The sequence below is a fragment of the Geotrypetes seraphini genome, chromosome 8 (genome assembly GCF_902459505.1).
Source record: "Geotrypetes seraphini chromosome 8, aGeoSer1.1, whole genome shotgun sequence".
Taxonomy (NCBI): domain Eukaryota; kingdom Metazoa; phylum Chordata; class Amphibia; order Gymnophiona; family Dermophiidae; genus Geotrypetes; species Geotrypetes seraphini.
Genome location: NC_047091.1, coordinates 58,952,359 through 58,975,030, shown reverse-complemented (window position 1 = coordinate 58,975,030; position 22,672 = coordinate 58,952,359). Strand labels below are relative to the sequence as shown.

Sequence of the window (22,672 nt, the reverse complement as noted above, 5' to 3'; positions counted from 1 at the left end):
GAGCTGATAAAAGGACACTGAAAAAACAAATCCTCCTTCTATAAAACTGGGCGCCCAATTTAATGCCCACCGCTTTGAAATGCCAAAGTGACAAAAAGGTAGTATACAAGTCCCCATTCCCTAGAATACTAGTGCTAGGTGCCTAATTGCCAATAGTTAGATGCAAGCACCTATACCAATCTTTGAAATGGCTAAAGTTAGGTGTGAAACTGCTGCCTTAAACTGGTATTCTTACGAGGCAGTTCTACACAGAACTGTCATTATAGAACTGATTATATTCTATATGAGGGGGTGCTGATAGGTTCTCAGCCCAGCGAAGAAGAGAATGATATGGATATGGTTCAATCAATGATCTGAAACACTGTCAAAACATAGAATTTCATTTCAACCAATTGGCACTTAACGAAATAAGAAAACACGCTTTTCAACTACAGTGGCAAAATAACGCTCAGAATTTAAGAAGTTGGTTGGTTGGGCTGAGAACTTTTCAGTGCCCCCTTGTATATGTCTTGTAAAAATTCAGTGTCATTCTATAAAAGGTAGCAGGGTGGATAAAAATCAAGGATTTTGTTTTTTTAATAAAATGCTTTTTTGAGGAAAAAGATAGGTTTCTGTTTAAGATACATTATGGTCCAAAAGTTATTCATCATGAAATAAGGATTAGTTTTTAATTATGCAGCATGAGGCTATATATTCATGAAATGTTTACGTTTTTTTGTAAGTCTTGATGGGTGGAATAATGTCCACAATGTACTTATATAACAACAGAAGAAGGGAGCATTTTTCTTACAGAAATAATTAATGATACTTACAGGAAAGCTAAGCAGGGTCAGGCCTGGCTAGTACCTGGATGGGGGACCACTGGGGAATACTAGGTGCTGTAGGTTACAGGGCCCTATATTGGGTGGCAGCAGCAACTTAGTGCTGTACAGAAGAAGACAATGGCAAACCACAACTGTACTCTTCCTTGAAATATCACAGGGAGGATTCCTCACTATGCGTGTAGCCAAGGGTTGACTTAAAGGCATATACACACAGGAAGTAGCTCCAAAAGCCATAATAAAATGTGAACAAAATGCATGCAGCCAAGGGTTGAATTGAAGGCATACACACACAGGAAGTAGCTCCAAAAGCCATAATAAAATGTGAACAAAAATTCAAGTGTCTAATATGCAGTTTAGTCACAGACAATGTTGCAAATGTATCCAAGATAAGAAGAAATTTAGAAGAGAATACCAAGCCAAATACCTTAGTATCCCAGAAATAAAGACTAATGTCATTGAAATTGCTAAATACTTCCATAATAACAATCATTTTGCAGCAGCAGCTCTGAAAAGAATAGGTGAAACCAAACTAACACTCCCACAGGATGTTAGATGGAACTGTTTTGAACAGTATATTAAGAACTGGCCTACGCTGACATCTGGTTGTAAATATTAAGATTATACCACAAAGAATTAGTCTAAAAAACCACAATTTAAATCAAGTCTTTCTGCCTAGTGATTTAAATTAAATCCACCCTGAAAAGTGCTCTGTTATTTCTCAAGGCTTATTCTCCAGATGTTTGAGCAGAAGTTTTGATCATGCGTATGCTGGTTTTAGAAAGAACATTATGATAACAGAGCAATTTCTGACAATCTGTGTGTAATTTCTGTGAACCGCTGTGAGTGTTAGAGAAGAAGTATACAAATGTATTAAAATCATTTAAAAAAAAAAAAAAAATCAAAACATATCTTATAGAATCGCACTAAGAACCAGTGCGTCATAACTTTTAGGTGCACCCATTTAGGTCAAGGAAAACCAGATCCAAATATCAGCACCTAATTTGGGGCGCATAAATTTTAGGAATGCCCACTTCATCCCCTGGCCACACCTCTTTTCAGATTCACACACTAGAACTGACACAGAGCACTTTATAGAATGCGCCTACTAAGTTGTGCACATAACTTCTAATTAGTGCTAATGTTAATATGAGGTGTTAATTCCCAATTACTGGCACTGATTAGCCTTGTTAAAACAGTAAGTTGTGCACATAGATCAACTGTGTGCACTGATTTTCACGCACAACGTAAGGCGCCATATACAAAATTTGGGAGTTAGTGTGCATCATCCCAGCACTTACAGTTTTAAGTACACTTCCCTCTCCATATTTGTGGGGTTTGGGGCACAGCCCCCTCGCAAACAAGAAAAATTTGTGAATAACTTTAGGGGCACCTCTGAACCATTCCCGCAACCTGGACCTCACCATGCCTTACTTTCAAAGCCTGGTGGTCTAGCGGTGAAGTAGAGCGATCTTCCTACATTCCTGACCCATGCAGAGCCATGAACAAAAATGACTGCCTGAGTTCCTGTGGTTTCGCGAGACTATAGTGAAAACTCAGAGCAGCCATTTTTGTTTGCGGCTCTGCATGGGGCAGGAGCGTAGAAAGATTGCTCCTGTCCCGCTTCACCAGCAGGTTTTAAAAGTAAGGTGTGGAGAGAGGTCCCGGAGGTGGGGCGGTTTAGAGACTCACAAATAACCTAATTCGTGAATCCTAAACCTGCGAATATGGAAGAGTGGGGGGTGTACCCTCATTGTGGGTGTCAAGAAGAGCTTCCTTGACAAATGTTCATCAATCATTCTTTTTCCTCTGTAATAGTTTATGTTAAAGAGGAGTGATTCATTTCTTTAATTTTTGGCTTGTTTCACAGCTTTTGCTTTCTTTTGCATGTTCTCAAACCAAAAAAGGACTATTGCCCCCAAATCATTGCTTCCAAGAAAAATACAACCTCACCTCAAATACCTAAGGGCAATTCCATTATCATAGAAGAAAATGAGAACCCCCAGAGCAGGTACAACTCCTAGTAACACAATCAGAAAACAGAAAACCTAAGGAAAACTGTAACAAACATAAAAGACTCGCAACCACTACTACCACAGTATCCATTAGAAACAAACAGAAAAAACGACAGCAGATAAAGAGCTTATGGTCTACCCGGCTTGTACTTGGGCTCGAGGATCAAAAAGACAACTGCTATAAATTTTAAACAGCTGGTAGTAGCCTAGTAGGGAAAGCACCAAACTGGAAATGCAGACTCTAATCCTGCTCCTACATCTTCTCTCTGTGGGCCTTTTGGCTAGTTTGTAACCGGTTTCATATAGACCAGTGGTCTCAAACTTGCGGCCTAGGGGCCATATGCGACCCACCAGGTACAATTTTGAGGCTCTCGGTATGTTTATCATAATCACAAAAGTAAAATAAAACAGTTTCTTGATCATATGTCTCTTTAACTATAAATTAGAATATTATTATTAAGACTTAGCCAAAAGGAAAGAGATATAAACCATAAAGAGTTTTACCTCATGCAAAATTATCATTTCTTTAATAAGACATTAACTCTTTTTTTCTGAGGCCCTCCAAATACTCGCAAATCCAAAATGTGGCCCTGCAAAGGGTTTGAGTTTGAGACCACTGATCTAGACAGAGAATCCTTTAGAAACAGAGGACAATGATTTTCTTCATGTAGCAATTAATGGTGCCTTTTAAATAAAGTGAAAAAGCTACACAAACACACATCATCATGGTGCGCCCGCATCTGGAATACTGCGTCCAATATTGGTCTCCGTACCTTAGGAAGGATATGGCGTTACTCGAGAGGGTTCAGAGGAGAGCGACACGCTTGATAAAAGGGATGGAAAACCTCTCATACGCTGAGAGATTGGAGAAACTGGGTCTCTTTTCCCTGGAGAAGAGGAGACTTAGAGGGGATATGATAGAGACTTATAAGATCATGAAGGGCATAGAGAGAGTAGAGAAGGACAGATTCTTCAAACTTTCGAAAAATAAAAGAACAAGAGGACACTTGGAAAAGTTGAAAGGGGACAGATTTAAAACGAATGCTAGGAAGTTCTTCTTTACCCAACGAGTGGTGGACACCTGGAATGCGCTTCCAGAGGGCGTAATAGGGCAGAGTACAGTACAGGGGTTTAAGAAAGGATTGGACAATTTCCTGCTGGAAAAGGGGATAGAAGGGTATAGATAGAGGATTCTGCACAGGTCCTGGACCTGTTGGGCCGCCGCGTGTGCAGACTGCTGGGCACGATGGACCTCTGGTCTGACCCAGCAGAGGCATTGCTTATGTTCTTATGTTCTTATCATACAAAAAGCACAGTTACTTACCGTAACAGGTGCTATCCAGGGACAGCAGGCAGATATTCTTAACACATGGGTGACGTCACCGACGGAGCCCTCGGTACGGACCTTTTTAACTAGAAGTTTCTAGTTGGCCGCACCGCGCGTGCGCGAGTGCCTTCCCGCCCGACGGAGGAGTGCGTGGTCCCCAGTTAGTATAAGCCAGCTAAGAAGCCAACCCGGGGAGGTGGGTGGGACGTAAGAATATCTGCCTGCTGTCCCTGGATAACACCTGTTACGGTAAGTAACTGTGCTTTATCCCAGGACAAGCAGGCAGCATATTCTTAACACATGGGTGACCTCCAAGCTAACAAAGAGGGAGGTGGGATGGTTGGCCATTAGGAAAATAAATTTTGTAACACAGATTGGCCGAAGTGTCCATCCCGTCTGGAGAACGCATCCAGACAGTAGTGAGTAGTGAATGTGTGAACTGAGGACCAAGTGGCCGCCTTGCAGATTTCCTCGATGGGCGTGGAACGGAGGAAAGCTACCGAAGCAGCCATAGCTCGGACTCTGTGGGCCGTGACAGTTCCTTCCAGTGAGAGACCGGCCCGAGCATAGCAGAACGCAATACAGGCAGCAAGCCAATTGGAAAGTGTCCGTTTGGAGACAGGACGACCCAAACGGTTGGGATCGAAAGACAAAAATAGCTGATGGAATGTTCGGTGAGCCCTGGTACGGTCAAGATAGTAAGCCAGGGCACGCTTACAATCCAGCGTGTGCAATGCCTGTTCCCCAGGATGCGAGTGAGGTTTAGGGAAGAAGACGGGCAGCACAATGGACTGGTTGAGGTGAAAAGCCGAGACCACCTTGGGAAGGAATTTAGGGTGGGTACGCAGAACAACCTTGTCATGGTGAAAAACAGTGAACGGTGGGTCGGCAACCAGTGCATGTAGTTCGCTAACCCTCCTGGCAGAGGTGATGGCAATCAGGAAAAGCACCTTCCAGGTAAGGAGTCTAAGTGAAGTTGTGGCAAGAGGCTCGAATGGAGGTTTCATGAGGGCTGAGAGAACCACATTCAGGTCCCAGACGACTGGAGGAGGCTTGAGGGGTGGTTTGATATTGAAGAGCCCTCGCATAAATCTGGAAACCAGAGGATGAGCCGTGAGGGGTTTTCCGAGAATGGGCTCATGAAACGCAGTGATGGCACTGAGGTGGACTCTGATGGAGGTAGTTTTGAGGCCAGCATTGGACAGCGAGAGCAAATATTCCAGTACGGTTTCCACCGCTATGGAGGTGGGTTCCTGATGTTGCCGGATACACCACGAGGAGAATCTGGTCCATTTCTGATGGTAACATTGGAGGGTGGCCGGCTTCCTGGAGGCGTCCAAGATGAGGCGGACCGGCTGAGATAGGTTCTCTGGAGAGGTCAGCCCGAGAGAAACCAAGCTGTCAGGTGGAGCGAAGACAGATTGGGATGCAGTAGAGACTGATGCTGCTGCGTAAGTAGAGTAGGAAACACAGGAAGGAGAATGGGTTCCCTGGAGCTGAGTTGGAGCAGGAGTGAGAACCAGTGTTGGCGAGGCCACCGAGGAGCGATAAGAATCATGGTGGCGTTGTCCTTGCGGAGTTTGGACAAGGTCCGCAACATCAGAGGAAGTGGAGGGAAGGCATACAGGAACCGATCCCTCCAATCGAGCAGGAATGCATCCGGAGCCAGACGGTGAGGAGAGAAGAGTCTGGAGCAGAATTGGGGCAGCTGATGATTGTGCGGTGCTGCAAAGAGGTCCACCTGCGGAGTGCCCCATCGAGCAAAGATGGAGAGCAGAGTTGGAGGGTCCAACGTCCATTCGTGAGGTTGAAGGATGCGGCTGAGATTGTCGGCCAGAGAGTTCTGTTCGCCCTGGATATAGACCGCCCTGAGAAAGAGATTGCGGTCCGTGGCCCAGGTCCAGATGCGCAGAGCCTCCAAACAAAGGGGGCGAGATCCGGTGCCGCCTTGCTTGTTTATGTAGTACATGGCGACTTGATTGTCTGTGCACAGGAGGAGGACTTGAGGGCAGAGAAGATGTTGGAAAGCCTTGAGGGCGTAGAACATGGCTCTGAGTTCCAGGAAATTGATGTGATGACGACGCTCCTGTGGGGTCCAAAGTCCCTGGGTGCGTAGATCTCCTAGGTGAGCTCCCCACGCGTAGGGGGACGCATCTGTGGTGATGATCATAGAGTGGGGGGGCAGATGAAAGAGTAGACCCCTGGAAAGATTTGAGGAGTTCAACCACCATTGGAGAGATTGCTGAAGAGATGATGTCACAGAGATGGGATGAGAAAGAGGATCCGTAGTCTGTGACCATTGGTTGGCGAGAGTCCACTGAGGCGTACGAAGGTGGAGACGTGCCAGAGGAAGGACATGCACCGTCGAGGCCATGTGACCCAGGAGGACCATCATCTGTCGGGCAGGAATGGAGGGATGCATGAGCACCTGATGGCAGAGATGGAGCAGGGTCCGCTGGCGATCGGAGGGGAGAAAGGCCCTCATTAGCGTGGTGTCCAGAACTGCTCCAATGAATTGAAGTCGCTGGGTGGGAAGCAGATGCGACTTGGGGTAGTTGATCTCGAACCCCAGGAGGTGGAGGAGAGAGATGGTGTGATGAGTAGCTTGTAGCACGAGTTGAGATGAAGGTGCTTTCACCAACCAATCGTCCAAGTAGGGGAACACCTGGAGGTTGTGAGACCTGAGGAAGGCCGCTACCACTATAAGGCACTTGGTGAAGACCCTGGGGGAGGAAGCGAGGCCGAACAGTAGCACCTTGTACTGATAGTGGTGGTGCAGCACCTGGAACCGCAGGTAGCGGCGAGAATTCTGATTGATGGAGATGTGAGTGTAGGCCTCTTTGAGGTCCAGGGAACATAGCCAGTCGTGTTGAGAAAGAAGAGGGTAAAGCGTGGCAAGGGAGAGCATTCTGAACTTCTCCTTGACCAGACACTTGTTGAGGTCCCTGAGATCGAGAATGGGACGGAGGTCTCCCGTCTTTTTGGGAACCAGGAAGTAGCGGGAGTAGAATCCCTGACCCCTTTGATCTGGAGGTACTTCTTCGATGGCATTGAGAAGGAGGAGGGATTGAACCTCCCTCAGGAGGAGGGGGGTTTGAGATGAGTGTGAAGCAGACTCTACGGGAAGGTTGTCCGGTGGAAGAGTCTGGAAGTTGAGAGAGTAGCCGTGGCGGATGATGTTGAGGACCCACTGGTCCGACGTGATGACTTCCCAACGGCTGGAGAAAATGGTGAGACGACCCCCGATAGGCTGTGGAAGAGGTAGCAAGGGTGGATGACTGGCTATGCCCTGGAGAGAAGAGTCAAAAGGGCTGAGATTGTTTAGCAGGCTGAGGAGGCTTAGAGGGTTGAGTGGCCTGAGATCGAGCCTGGGCATGGTGCTGCTGTTGACGGGGTCGCTGAGATTGTTGGGGAGGTGGATTGAGTGGCCTGGCTGAGAACCTCCGCTGATAAGATGATTGAGGCCGATAGGGTCGGGCAGGCGGAGCCTTCTTTTTCGGCTTGATCAGGGTGTCCCACCTGGTCTCATGGGCAGAGAGTTTCTGGGTGGTGGAATCCAGTGACTCTCCAAAAAGTTCATCCCCGAGACAGGGGGCGTTGGCCAGACGATCTTGGTGGTTGATGTCCAGGTCGGAGACTCTGAGCCAGGCTAAGCGACGCATGGCTACGGCCATGGCAGAGGCCCGAGAGGTGAGCTCGAAGGAGTCGTATATCGAGCGGACCATATACTTGCGCATTTGGAGGAGGCCAGAGATGTGTTGTTGGAATAGCGGGACCTTGCGCTCAGGAAGGTACTTCTGGAGGGCAGACAGTTGTTGGACCAAATGTTTTAGATAGAAAGAAAAATGGAAGGAATAGTTGTTTGCCCTGTTGGCAAGCATGGCATTCTGGTAAAGCCTCTTGCCAAACTTGTCCATGGTCTTACCTTCTCTGCCAGGAGGGGTAGAGGCATAGACACTGGAGCCCTGAGTCTTTTTTAAGGTGGATTCAACCAGAAGGGACTCATGGGGCAATTGAGATTTGTCGAATCCAGGAATAGGGATGACACGGTAAAGGTTGTCCAGTTTACGGGGGGCTCCCGGTACCGTGAGGGGATTTTCCAAGTTTTTGTAAAACGTTTCCCGCAGGATGTCATGCACGGGAAGCTTGAGGAACTCCTTAGGAGGTTGCTCAAAGTCTAAAGCCTCTAGAAAGGCTTGAGACTTTTTTGAGTCAGATTCTAGTGGAAGGGATAGGGCAGCAGACATTTCTCTCAGAAATTTAGAAAATGAGGACTGCTCTGGTTTAGAGGTGGCATCGGGTGCCGATGGTTCCTCATCAGATGAGGAGGGATCCTCCTCGGTACCGAGAGGAGTTTCCTCCCATAAGTCAGGGTCCCTGACCTCTGGTGCATGTCGAGACACCGGGGTGGAGGGTGCGGTATGGCGAGTCTTGGACAAAGACTTTCCAGAGCGCACCGAAACGGTACCAGGAGAGGACGACCGGCGTCGATCTCGGTCCCGGGAAGAATGCCGTACCGTCTGGTGCCGAGGAGGATCCAATGTGGCATGGGAATGAACCACCGGATCGACCTGGAGTTGTTCGGCCGAAAGGATCGGCATGGAGGTGTTTATAGGTACCGAAGGGGTGGACACCGGGGGTTCGGTACGGGGCTCGGGCCGGTCTGGTACCGGAAGGAGCGGTGCCAGGATAGTAGGCAACAGGTGTTCAAGTTGTTGCTTTAACTGCTCCTGGAGTTGAGCTTTTAAGATGGCCGAGATACGGTCATCTAGGGGTGGCATCGGAACCGCTTTCTTTTTCTTCGGTTCCTTGGATGCCGCTCCACGCCCCGGCGATGAGGAGGCCGATGACGAGGCACTCACCGAGATCGGGGCGGAGCGTTTGCGGGACCGGTGCGATGCCGGTAGGGATGGTGTCGCCACCGTAGCTGGAGGGCGCTCGAGGGAAGAGGAAGGCTTCTTAGCCGGCTTACCTGGCGCCAGCGACGCCGATGTGGGGTCGGTCGGTGTCGAGGTCGACGGTGCCGATTTTAGAGGTACCGCCGTTGAAGTGGAGGAGTCCATCGCCGACTCGGTGCCGAAGAGAAGAGTTTGTTGAATTCTTCGGTTTTTAAGGGTTCTCTTTTGAAGAGTGGCACAGCGGGTGCAGGAGTCCGTCCGATGCTCCGGACCCAGACACTGCAAGCACCAATTGTGTGGGTCAGTGATGGAGATCGGGCGTGCACACCGCTGGCACTTCTTAAAACCGACCTGCGGGGGCATGAAGGGGAAGATAGCCGCCGCAAAATCGAATCCCGAGGCCTGTATACTGGCAACAGGCCCCGCCGGGGCAAAAACGAAAAAAGGGGAAAAAAAGCAAAGTTTTTTTTTTTTTTTTTTTTGCAAATCAAAGTAAAATAAACCCGAAGGTAAAGAAAGAAAAATAAGGAAAAAAAGCGCAAGCGGGAAGGCAAAAAGTGGTTTCAACGGCCGTTGAAAAAACACACGCGTCTTCTTCGCTCCGCGGAAACGAAGAAACTGGGGACCACGCACTCCTTCGTCGGGCGGGAAGGCACTCGCGCACGCGCGGTGCGGCCAACTAGAAACTTCTAGTTAAAAAGGTCCGTACCGAGGGCTCCGTCGGTGACGTCACCCATGTGTTAAGAATATGCTGCCTGCTTGTCCTGGGATAAACATATATACAAAAATTATCTATTTTAACTTTGCACACTTATTTTATTATTTTCCGTAAGTGCATTCCCTATCTGTATAATTGCCATATAGTTTTTCTGAAAGTGGTAGTTTTGCCTTATGTCCTAACTATACAGAAGCAACACCCCACCCCACCAGCACTACCATTCCCACTAATGCTTCATGTGGGCACACATTCTCCCTATCAAATGTCACTGCCAGCTGTGTAAGTAGCGACAGGGACCATCCCATGACTTATAGGACATTAGGCCAGGGGCTATTTTGCTAAGTATAATTTTCCCAGCTAAAACTGTTCTTATTTGCGTAACAGCTATTCCATTATTCCACGAACTAAACTATGTGCTTCAGAATGTCAGGGAATCCCTTGCAGGGGGCACAGATGGCTACTAGAAAGGGTCTCCCAAGCCCTGAATATAAACAACACAAACCAGTATTGCCCGAAGTAAGTTTTAATATTACTGCACCTCCAAGGAGTGCATCCAACACAAAAAGGGCAAACAAGGCTTACAAGAGCCAAAGAACTTGACAAGAAACTGGAATTCTGAGGCATCAGGAAGCAAGATAAACCCCACCCCCCAAAAAAACAAAACCCAAATCCCCTCCATAGAAACCAAACGCAGGGCCTCCAGAAAAACACCAGAGAAGAAAACAAGACAGGAATAGGAAGACAAGAACAATGAACCAGGTGGGAACAAATGCAAGGGCAGGACAGAAATTTCCAATCTGCTCTAGGTCATTTGTAACCACAAGAATGAAGATTAGCCAAAAAAAAAAAACCCAACAAAAACAGGAATGGACCAGCTGAGCTATAACCCAGGAAAAGAGAACAGCTACTCTTGGAAGACTGGTGCCCTCCAACCCAAGACCAAACCATGCCTGACAAAATTAGAAATCAGCTTCTTTCTTCAAAAAAAAACCCCTCACAAAACCTCCATATTTTGTGATACAGCAGCATTCTTCCCTTCATTTAGTAACATATTCCAAGCATTTTTTAAAATCCTGGCACTGTCAGCAAAAGATACATCATTCAAAACACAGCTCTGGGTACAGGAAGGGCACCAGCTACAAAATCCTGTAAATAGGACCATAGAGAGCTGTAGATGCAATGAGTGGAAAAGGACGGGCAGCAGCTCCACGATTCCATTCCTCTCTCCACAAAACCTAGTACACTGTGTTTACACTAAGCTCTTGGGGGTGGGAAGATGGTAACTAGGTGAATTTTCTTGTGCAGAACCATGAACCTTTTAAAGGGAAGTAGAATGTGATTGTATAAAACTAACCTTATAATATGTTATTGAATACTGTTGAAAGGAAGACTGGACCAAGCCACTGAAAACACGGTCATACCATAGTTATTCAGTAGACTGAATAAACACTGTGGGCCATAATACCTTTCAGAGAGGATCTGTGGGAACAGGATTAGGAGAGTAGGGTGCTGTAACCATTACCTCTCCCCTGCATGATTCCCATTTTGTGCTTTTTATCTGTGGATTCCTGCACCCTCTAACTGAAAGGCAGGAGCTTAATGTAGCTGGTGAATGAGATACGCTGTAGTGTGTCAATACCCGCACTGCTCTTTAGCCCTTTGTGAAATGGGATGGAACAGATTGTACAGTTCCTATTAATACCATATCTTCCCCTCCAACTTTCTGCTCACCTACTGCTAAAGACTCCAATCTTCTGACTAAAACTGCACCAATTTGTTCATAGAATTCCTGTCCTCCCCCTCCCTGCCTGCTCTCCAGGTTATAAGCTTTTATTCTTCTAAAGAAACAGCTAACAAGAATCCGTAGGATGTGATCCACAAGGTCCCCCTGGAGAGAAGGAAGGAAAGGCTGAGGGAGAGAAGGAAATGATTCATTTTTCATAATGGTCCAGTGGGTAATGCTCTCCGTAAATCTTCAAGTGTCTCCACAAGGATTCACGCTGCTGCATGATGTGAGCTGGCATTTCCATGTACACATCAGAGAACATATTATCTGGGTGCGGCTTCAGCTTCCGCTCGGCCTGCTCAAAGGCTTCCATGACCTAAGGAAAAAGGACATGAGAAGATTACGAAGAGGAAGAGGAGAAAGGAGATGGAACTCTGCTCCAAAAACAAGTACCAGAAAGGGCACATTCCTGAAACCTGGATTTCCCTAATGAATATGCATGAGATCTATTTGCATACAATGGAGGCAATGCATGCAAATACAGTGGTACCTCGGTTTGCGAGTAACCCGGTTTGCAAGTGTTTTGCAAGACGAGCAAAACACTCAGCAAACTTTTGACTCGCAAACCGAGCATTGCCCCAATCAACGAGCACTTACAGGGGATTCCTCTTCCGTCTTCAGGCCAGCCTTTTACATCGGGTGCCTTCCGCAGGTTGCAGGACCTCTGTCTGGGCCTGCGCGGCCAGGTGCTGTCCCGCCTGCACGTTGCATGTGACGCGCACAGCGTCAATCATCGGCGTTGTGCATGTCGTGCGGGTGGGGCGGCACTCGGCTGTGTGGGCTCGGGTGGGGGCTCTCCAGCATGCGAGGGGCATCCGACGAGGAGGGCTGGCCGGCGGTTGGCATCCTCCCCCGAAGCGGCACTGTGAGGTTCTCTGGCAGCTGGCATCCCCCCCCCCCCACCGGAAGCGGCACTGTGGGGTTCTTCATCAGATGACCCACGGAGGAGGCAGACAGAGGAGATGGTGCTGCAGCACCCGGCACCCGACAAGTATAGACCCCGGGTTCTAGAACAAATCATCTGAGTTTCCATTATCCCCAATGGGGAACTTTGTTTTGGTAAACGAGCATTTTGGTTTACAAGCATGCTCCTGGAATGAATTATGCTCGTAATCCAAGGTACCACTGTATATCATTTGCAAAACCTGACTGGGTTGCCATTCCTGCTCAAACAGAATGTCAAAGGCAAGGTTCTCAACCAGGTCCTTGTGTTGCACCTAGCCAGTCAGGTATTCAAGATCTCCACAATGGATATGAATGAGAGATTTGCATAAACTCTCTCCTTTGTATGCAAATCTCTCTCATGCATATTCATTATAGATATTCCGAAAATCTGGTTGATTGGTTGTGCCATGAAGACTGGGTTGAGAACCAATGAAACAATGTCAAAACTCAGAACCACTAAGGTTGAGCCTAAGGAGATACTGCAGCTGCGTGAGTTTCACATCAAGCAGCATTGTGGGGTAAAGAACTAGATCAACTACTTTCGCCCACTACTTATGAGGAATTCAGAAAACGTCTAAAAACCCAACTGTTCCTAAAGTATCTAGACAACTGACCCACTCATCTTCTTTCTCCTCCATAGTGATTCCTCTGTCCTATTAATCTCTTTCTCCTCAACAACGCATTTCCGGTCCTATTAACTCTCCTCTTCCCCCCTCTTAAATTCAATCAATTTGTACCTCGCTTAATCTTTTGTAAACCGCATAGAACTTAACGGTATTGCGGTATATAAACTGTTATTATTATTATTTAATCTGGCATAGCACTGCTAGAATAACAAAAAATATATAAAATGATAAATGTCTTAATGTGCAAAAGCTGCAACAAAACAACTTTACCAGAGCATGTGCCCAGAGGCTGGCTTTAAACACAGTGCTCCACCTTGTACCTTCAAGGAAGAGGATCACAACTCACCATTTTCCGAGACTTTTTTCTCCAGGCCTTCTCCTGCTCCTCATCCCACCAGTGCTTGCTCAACATGTAGTGGCGAAGGCGGGAAATAGGGTGGTCCTGCTTGTCCCAGTAGTTCACCTCATCCACAGAGCGATATGCTGAGCTGTCATCGCTGGTGCTGTGGTGTCCAATCCTGGGAGGCAAATGCAACTGTCAGCGGTGAAGAAAACCTTCACAAAAAGGTTCATGTGGTTCCTGCTTCCCTTTCTGCCTATTCCAGACTTTTAAGCTCTTCAGGGCAGAGAACGCTCTTAACCACTATACCTGTATCATTCATTGGAAAGTGAAAGGGGATGGGACTTAATATACCGACCACCTTTCTATGGTTACAATCAAAGCAGTTTACATATTACATATAGGTACTGAGGGGGAAAGGGGATGAGACTTGTATACCGCCTTTATATGGTTACACATTCAAAGCGGTTTACATATATACAGGTACAGTCAAACCTTGGTTTGCAAGTGTTTTGCAAGACAAGCAAAACACTCGAGCAAACTGTAACTCGCAAACCGAGCATTGACTCGATATGCGAGCCCCCACCTCACCCCGGGAACCGGCTTTGTTGCTCCCCCGAGGCCACCGGCGCTGGCTCAGCACCCTGAGGTTGTGGGATCGATTCCAGCACTGCTCCTTGTGACCCTAGGCAAGTCACTCAATCCTAAATTGCTCAGATACAAAACAAATACAGTGGTACCTTGGTTTGCGAGCATAATTCATTCCAGAAGCATGCTCGCAATCCAAAGTGCTCGTATATCAAAGCAACTTTCCCCATAGGCCATAATGGCAACTCGGATGATTCATTCCACTGATTTAATACCGGTAAGTACATCTCTTCGAGCCGACCCCCAAGCTGACACCCTACCCAACCCCCGACCCTGGGAACCGGCTTTGTTGCTCCCCCAAGTCCACCAGCTTCTCCCTCCCTTCGGGACCGCGATCGCCTCCTCCCCCCACTGACCGGCCCTGTCCTTACCTGTGCGTCGCCGGTGTTGAAAGTGCCTGCCACCGGTTCTCTGCTGGGCCTTGAGCATCTGCGCATGCTCAAGGCTTTCAGGCTCTTACGCTCTCCGAGATTTTCATGAGATTCGATCTCATGAGAATCTCGGAGAGGGTGAAAGCCAGAAGGTCTTGATCATGCGCAGATGCTCAAGGCCCAGCAGCAGCCCAGAAGAACCGGTGGCAGGCACTTTCAATACTGGCAGCGCACGGGTAAGGACAGGGCCGGTCAGTGGGAGGGAGGAGGCGATCGCGGTCGCGAAGGGAGGGAGAAGCTGGTGGACTTGGGGGAGCAACAAAGCCGGTTCCCAGGGTCGGGGGTTGGGTAGGGTGTCAGCTTGGGGGTCGGCTCGAAGAGATGTACTTACCGGTATTAAGTCAGTGGAATGAATCATCCGAGTTGCCATTATGGCCTATGGGGAAAGTTGCTTTGATATACGAGCACTTTGGATTGCGAGCATGCTTCTGGAATGAATTATGCTCGCAAACCAAGGTACCACTGTACTTGTTTTGTATCTGAGCAATTTAGGATTGAGTGACTTGCCTAGGGTCACAAGGAGCAGTGCTGGAATCGATCCCACAACCTCAGGGTGCTGAGCCAGCAGCTCTACCGCTAGGCCACTCCTCACATCTACCACTTACTTTGTACTTGGGGCAATAAAAGGTTAAGTGACTTGCCCAGAGTCACAAGGAGCTACAGTGGGAAATGAACCCAATTCTCATTCATTCATTTAATTGAAATCAATGAAAAAAAATTATAGCCCACAATACCAGGCATGTAACAATGAAAACATGCACAGTAAAAAAACATCAATACTATGCCAACCATCAAAATTTTATAGTTGTATCAATTTTCTTTGTTGTTGGTGAGAAAGTGTGATTAATAGACAAGAGGTAGGAAAAGCCTCAGAAATAACAGTAACCATATTTGGTATATTAAAATAATCCCTGCTCCCCAATCTTTAATCATAGGCATAAAAATCTTCTACCCCCTTTAGTACTACATGGGCTATACTGATATGGAGTTTCCTCTTCTTATAACAGTAAAATTTGCTTTTTTTCGTGCATATTTCTTTGTGACCCTATTGCTAAATCAAATGTTTGATGTAAATTGAAAATTGTTTAAAAATAGAAATTTTTTTTAAAAAAACCTTCTGATCTTTTAAAAAATCTTTAGTGAATGTTCAAAGCTTAAAAAAAAAGGAGAAAAAACTTCCCACAAACCAAACAGTAAAAAGGAGCAGAGATGACCAAGCCAAACACCCCTCAAAGAAGAGGGTTCAATGAGATTCAGCAATGTTTATTGGAATAAAACATGTACATAAGATTCGTGAAGAAAGGACCCAACATGGATTGTGTTTCAGCGTGTCTGCCTGCATCAGGGGTCCACCATCATCTGCAAAAGATAATAACAAAAAGGACACAAACATAATACGAGGAGGGGGATGCTGAAAAGTTATCAGCCCACCCAAGACGAGAATGGCGTGGATATGGTTCAATCAATGATCTGAAACAATGTCAAAACAGAGAATTTTGTTTCTGCAAATTGGCACTTAACAAAATAAGATAACACACTTTTCAACTACAGTGGCAAAATAACACTCAGAATTTAGGAAGTTGGTTGGTTGGGCTGAGAACTTTTCAGCACCTCCTCATATGTAATAAAAGTATGCCAAGCATAGGACAATCAAGCCATTGTGACATCACTGATGAGGTTGGCTCTTATTGGTGGAATGAGGCATTATGACATCACAATCTCAGCTCTGGTTACCAGAGACTGAAAGTCAACACACTATGAGAGGGTGCTGAAAAGTTATCAGCCCAACCAAGACGAGAATGACGTGGATATGGTTCAATCAATGATCTGAAACAATGTCAAAACAGAGAATTTCATTTCTGCCAATTGGCACTTAACGAAATAAGATAACACTCTTTTCAGTTACAGTGGCAAAGTACGTAACACTCAGAATTTAGGAAGTTGGTTGGTTGGGCTGAGAGCTTTCAGCACCCACTTATGTAAATATATAATGTACACCCAAAATTTTAAACTAAATAACTTTGGACTTGAAAATCTGTCCCCAGACCGAGGAGGAATAGTTCACCAAATAGAAATATATGCTCAAATTATCAAGAGTGAAGCAGGAAAAATGTTTGGAGCGATTCAAATGAAACCTTCACCTCTCTACCGGCTAGCCCCCCTCCCCCCCAGTATACCAAGGCCTCAAAAAACTTTTATAAGACAAGATTTGACAGAAAAATACATAAAATACCATATCCATGTTCTAGAGATATCAACATTTTCCTCCCCCCCCCCCCACCCGAGGCAAGAGCAGGGGCAGGGGCTAGGGGAAAATATATCACAGACTACTCTGGTAACTGATGTATCTATTTTCAATCTGTTTAATATCACGTTGACAGATACTGAGGTTCAGGTACTTAAAAAGGGTTTATCCTTCATTCCATTAACTAAATATGATCCTTTTCAAACCCAGGTAGGCAAATATCAGTTTCAACGGAAATTACAAGTTGCACTTTTCTTCTCTGAATACATTACTGCATATATTGATCTTTCTGTGATGAAATGAGATTCTAAATGAGTTCCTCTATGGGCGATTGACCCCCCTCTGATGTCTGCTTTCAACAGCTGTGTCTTAAAAGAGATTGCAGATATAGACTGACTAAAGATGAGAAAAGTGCTGTTGAATCGCTCTCTAATAAATCAACAAACTGTGATTAAGCCCACGGAGAAGGTGGGGGGAATAGAAAAAAAAATATTGATGAAATTGAGAGGCAGATCACAGACAGAAATTATTATGTCCCCCTAGCAGAAGATTCCAAATGCAGATTAAAAAGAGATTATGTACTTACCCTGGTAAGCTCTTTTCCAGTAGATAGGGGAGACATTCTAGATGTGGGTAATATCTCAATGGCTGTGTGCCATCTGCAGAAGGAATCCAATCTGGATTTTCTCTCTTTGACTCTGCTCTACTTCAGTGTGCTCTCTAGCTCCACCTACAGTTAGTACCCAAGCACCGAGAGCCATCTTACAAACATGAAGTAGAGACACCCATGGCAATGAAGACCATAAACAAGAGTTCTGTCAAGAATAAACATGAAAACAAGAAATGTATCAAAGGAGCTCCGAAACAATCCCTGCATAAAACAATGACACATAGACACAGTCTTCCCAGTCCAAGGGCTAACATCCAAGAAGCATCTTGGAGAAACATAAACAGACAGTAGACAGGCGCAGGAAAGACAGGGCAGGAGCCTAGAATGTCTCCCCTTTCTACAGGAAAAGAGCTTACCAGGGTAAGTACATAATCTCTTTTTCCAGTGCAATAGGGGAGACATTCTAGACAAGTGCAATGTACAAAAGCAGTTCCTAAATGCCAGGACGGGCTAATTACGCCGACCCAGAAAACCAAGGACCCAAAGGCAGAGTCCTGTCTCACCACCACGTCCACTCTGTAATAGCTGGCACACAGAAAGGACCATACTGCTGCAATGCAGATTTCCTCAAGGGAGACTGCCCCAACTTCGGCCCACGAAGAAGCAATAGTCCTAGAAGAATGTGCCTTAGCAGAGATGAGAGATTGAGTCCTGGACAGAATATAGGCTGATGAAATGGCCCTATGGATCCATCTGGAAATGGTGGCCTTGGAAGTGGGAGCACTCCACTTAAAAGAATGAGTCAGCACAAACAGATGGTCAGAGACGAAAGTTATCAGTGACCTCCAAGTAGCGAAGAAGAACCCTGCGCACATCAAGTTTCTTCAAAAGACGATCCTGTGGTCTGGAACCAGTAGGCTTAAAAACATGCAAATACACCTCCTGATTAACAATGGAAGCTGAAATCAACTTCGGGAGTTAAGAAGGAACCATGCGCAAGGAAGACCAGACACCGAGAAATGATAGAATGGCTCTCTACAAGAAAGAGCTTGAAGTAACAGCAACCAGAAAGACAATCTAGAAAGTCAAGGCCAAGAGGGAAGCATCCCGAATAGGCTCCTGGTTGAGGTCCAAGAAAGGGAACAGTGGTTCAATCAGCGGTCTAATGCAAAGAGCTCCTTGCAGAAATCTGGCAATGGCAGGGTGAGATGCCCAAGACTAAGGACGGTTCTGGGCTCAGAAACAAGAGAGCTCATGAAGGGATGCCACAAGGGAAGGGGCTTGGTGGACAAACATGGGTAATTTATTCCAGGCATAGGGGCAGCTAAATGAAAGGAACGAAGTCTGGAATTGGTAGTGGAGGAGAAGGGTACAGCTAAGAGCGGCTTATCTGAGGAACTGAGTTCTTGGCGAGGTGTATAAGGAGAGAGAAGGGCGGCTTTGTAAAGGAGGGGGAATTTTTTTCCCCAGTTCTTAGTCCTATTGTGCCTTTTTATGTTATGCTGGCATAGGTTCATGATATGCTTTTCTTTTGCTTTTTAATAAGATACATTCACATCTTTATAATTTTGTTTCCAGAATCAGCACACTCGTATCTTATTATCTCCTTTTTTTACAAAATGAAAATTATCATATTACTAGATGCTTTCATCATACATAATTGCTTTAATTATTATTATTTTTTTTATATTTAAGTATTTTTATTGATTTCAATATTATATCAAGTAAACTTGTACAGAAAGCAATTTTAACCACAACATATTACAATCATATAAATCAGCAGTTTCAAACATGCGGCCCGCATGTGGCTCTCCAGGTTTTATTTGTGGCCCGTGGTCTGGACGCGATCAACAGCATTTCTCTTCCCCTTCCTTTTGGAGCAGCAGCATGTCTGGCCGGCTCGTTCCGTTCAAAGCCGCAGGTTGGCGGCTCCTCGCAATACCCACTCCTGCATCGGAAGCCTCTCTCACGTCACAACATCAGAGAGGCTTCAGACGCAGGCGCGGATCTCGCAAGGAGCCGCCACCCGCGGCTTTGAACAGAATGAGCCGGTCAGACACGCTGCTGCTCCACAAGGAAGAGAACGGAAGGGGAGGGGAAAGAGAAATGCTTCTGCTACATAGGAAAGGGGGACCCTAGGAAAATGCTGCTGCTGCTGTACTGGGAAAGGGAGAGGGAGGGAAAAGGGAAGAGAAATGCCTCTCCTGCACAGGAAAGGGGGAAGGGAAATGCTGCTTCTGTTGCTGCTGCACCCAATTGGGGAAAGAGAGGGAAGGAAGGAGAAGGGAGAGGAGAGGAACAAGAGAAGAAGCCAAGTTCATGAGAGGGAGGGAAGGAAAGGAGATATCAGACCATGGAGGGGGAGGGAGAGATGCCAGGGCATGGGGGAAGGGAAGGAGACAGATGCCAGACCAGGGGAAAGGAAGGAAGGAGGGAGGGAGGGAGGGAGAGAAAGGAAGGAAAGAGATGCCAGACCATGGAAACAGGACGGAAGAAGAGAGAGATAGGAAGGGAAGGTAAGACATGGAAATGTAGATTTTGAAAAGAAAGCAGAAAAATTGAACATTAAGTTAATGCCAAAGATGGATGCAAGGCAGAAAGTGAAGACGGAGAGAAAAACAGTCAAAGGACAAGAAGGCCCTGGAAACATAGTTGAAAGCACAGAAAAACAAAGTCACCAGACAACAAAGGTAGAGAAAATGATTTTATTTTCAATATAGTGATTGAAATGTGCCAGTTTTGAGAAAGAAAAGATATTAAACTTTAAATATGAGGGCTGCAGAAAAAATAGAGTACTTGGAGGGACGCAGAAAAAATAGTTAATGTCTTATTAAAGAAATGACAATTTTGCATGAGGTAAAACTCTTTATAGTTTATATATCTTTCCTTTTAACTGTTAAAGGACAGTTTTATAAACTATAAAGAGTTTTACCTCATGCAAAATTGTCATTTCTTTAATAAGACATTAACTATTTTTTCTGCGGCCCTCCAAGCACCTACAAATCCAAAATGTGTCCCCGCAAAGGGTTTGAGTTTGAGACCACTGATATAAATCCATACTTAACAGTGTTAAGCAGATTACAAAAGAAACTATTATGGTAAAATTAGCTCAAGTCCTCATTGGATCCAAGAATTAATTGTGAGAAAACATTAAGAAAGCAATCAAAGAAGTAATGCTATTCCTATAAATCGGGAAGGAAGTTACTATTTTCTTTAGAGCTTAACCTTGAGTTTTTTCTTTGTCCAGACGGGACATCGCCAGAAAATTAGTCAAATGTTGAGGTTCAAAGAATACATATTTAATTGAATGGTAACCGACAATGCACTTACAAGGATGTCTCAAATAAAATGTAGCCCCTAATGAGATGACCCCCGGTTTCAAAAGAAGGAAATCAAGTCTACGTTTTTGTGTTTCCCTTGTAACATCATGGAACATTGGAATTTTACAACCAAGAAATTCCTTTTGTTTATTCTTTAGAAATAATCTCAATAACCAAGATTTATCAATAGAAAGAGCCAAAGTAGCTACTAATGTTGCTTTAATTATGCTATCTCACATTATCCTATTCTCTTTTACACTGTTTTATTTGAATGCTTCTTGATTACTTATTTCTGTGGCACATTTCTCTCTTTATTTAGAAAGTTTGCACATTAATATTTCACCTTCACTTCCTTTATTTGTTTTAAACAGGCAGGTTCACATATAACTTCCATATAGTAAATATATTGTCCATTGTGTTACATGCTTCATATTATCTCATGAATTGATTTTCACACAGATATGTCAAATTTTAATTTTTAAGTGACTGGCTTTCTTACCATTCCTGTATATTCAGGTCTAGTGTTATTTTGTTAAAAATTTTTGTGTACACTATTTCTTTATATTATGTTTATGTCACTTTTGTTATTATCTTTTGTAGATGATGGTGGACCCCTGATGCAGGCAGACATGCTGAAACACAGTCCATGTTGGGTTGTTTCTTCATGAATCTTATGTACATGTTTTATTCCAATAAACATTGCTGAATTACATTTGAGGGGTATTTGGTTTGGTCATCAAAGCTCCAAAAACCATGTCATTTCATATAAAGGTGTTTATCTGAATCTTAGGGTTGATATACCACTGTCCTCTTTGACTGATTAATAAAAAAAACATTCAAAAATGTATAACAACATACTAATCTGCCTTATCACAATATACAAAAATCAATCATGCTTTTCATCCTAACCATCTTGTTTACTTCATTCAAACACTGCACAAGCTGTACATAAGAACATAAGAATTGCTGCTGCTGGATCAGACCAGTGGTCCATCGTGCCCAGCAGTCTGCTCCCGCGGCGGCCTGTAGGTCAAAGACCAGCGCCCTAAATCTAGCCTTACGTGCGTACGTTCTGGTTCAGAAGAAACTTGTCTAGCTTTGTCTTGAATCCCTGGAGGGTGTTTTCCCCTATAACAGCCTCCGGAAGAGCGTTCCAGTTTTCTACCACTCTCTGGGTGAAGAAGAACTTCCTTACGTTTGTACGGAATCTATCCCCTTTCAACTTTAGAGAACGCCCTCTCATTCTCCCTACCTTGGAGAGGGTGAACAATCTGTCTTTATCTGCTAAGTCTATTCCCTTCAGTATTTTGAATGTTTCGATCATGTCCCCTCTCAGTCTCCTCTTTTCAAGGGAGAAGAGGCCCAATTTCTCTAATTTCTTGCTGTACGGAAATTCCTCCAGCCCCTTAACCATTTTAGTCGCTCTTCTCTGGACCCTTTCAAGTAGTACCTTGTCCTTCTTCATGTACGGCGACCAGAATTACAGAAAAAATAAACACAAAATCAATAACCCTCCCCCACCCCCAAAGGGAATGAAAATACAGGATTTAGGAAGGAAGGTTTGCAGGGTCTTGTGTGAAAAACAATGGCAGCTTCCCCTTCCCATTAACTCAAACAGGTACGAGTGCATTCACTCTGTAGCCCCTCAATCTCTCTCTTCACTTATCTCCCCCCCCCCTTCACAGCATGAACTCTGTTCACAGGGTTCAAGTCCCTCTTATCTGTACCCTTCTCCTCCACCGCAAACTCCAAACTCCATCCCTTCTTTCTTGCCACACCGTATGCCCGGAGCAACCTGCCAGAGTCAATATATTATGCTCTGTCTCTAGCAGTATTCCAACCCAAGCTAAAAGCCCACTTTTTTGAAGTTGCTTTCAACTCAACTCCCCCTCACAGTCAGATACCTATACCCATCGTATCATTCCCTCTGCTAGAAACTCCC

General features: G+C 45.4%; 1 protein-coding gene across 1 annotated transcript in view; it reads right to left on the bottom strand.

The window, feature by feature from the left end:
* Positions 1-10,284: 10,284 nt before the first annotated feature.
* Positions 10,285-22,672, bottom strand: part of BCKDHA (branched chain keto acid dehydrogenase E1 subunit alpha) — a 47,437-nt gene continuing 35,049 nt past the window's right edge. The window contains exons 8-9 of the mRNA XM_033954965.1: positions 13,483-13,654; positions 10,285-11,881 (exon numbers count right to left, since the gene is read on the bottom strand). Coding sequence (XP_033810856.1) covers positions 11,711-11,881; positions 13,483-13,654 — 343 coding nt within the window. The 3' untranslated portion in view covers positions 10,285-11,710. The remainder of the gene's footprint in view (positions 11,882-13,482; positions 13,655-22,672) is intronic.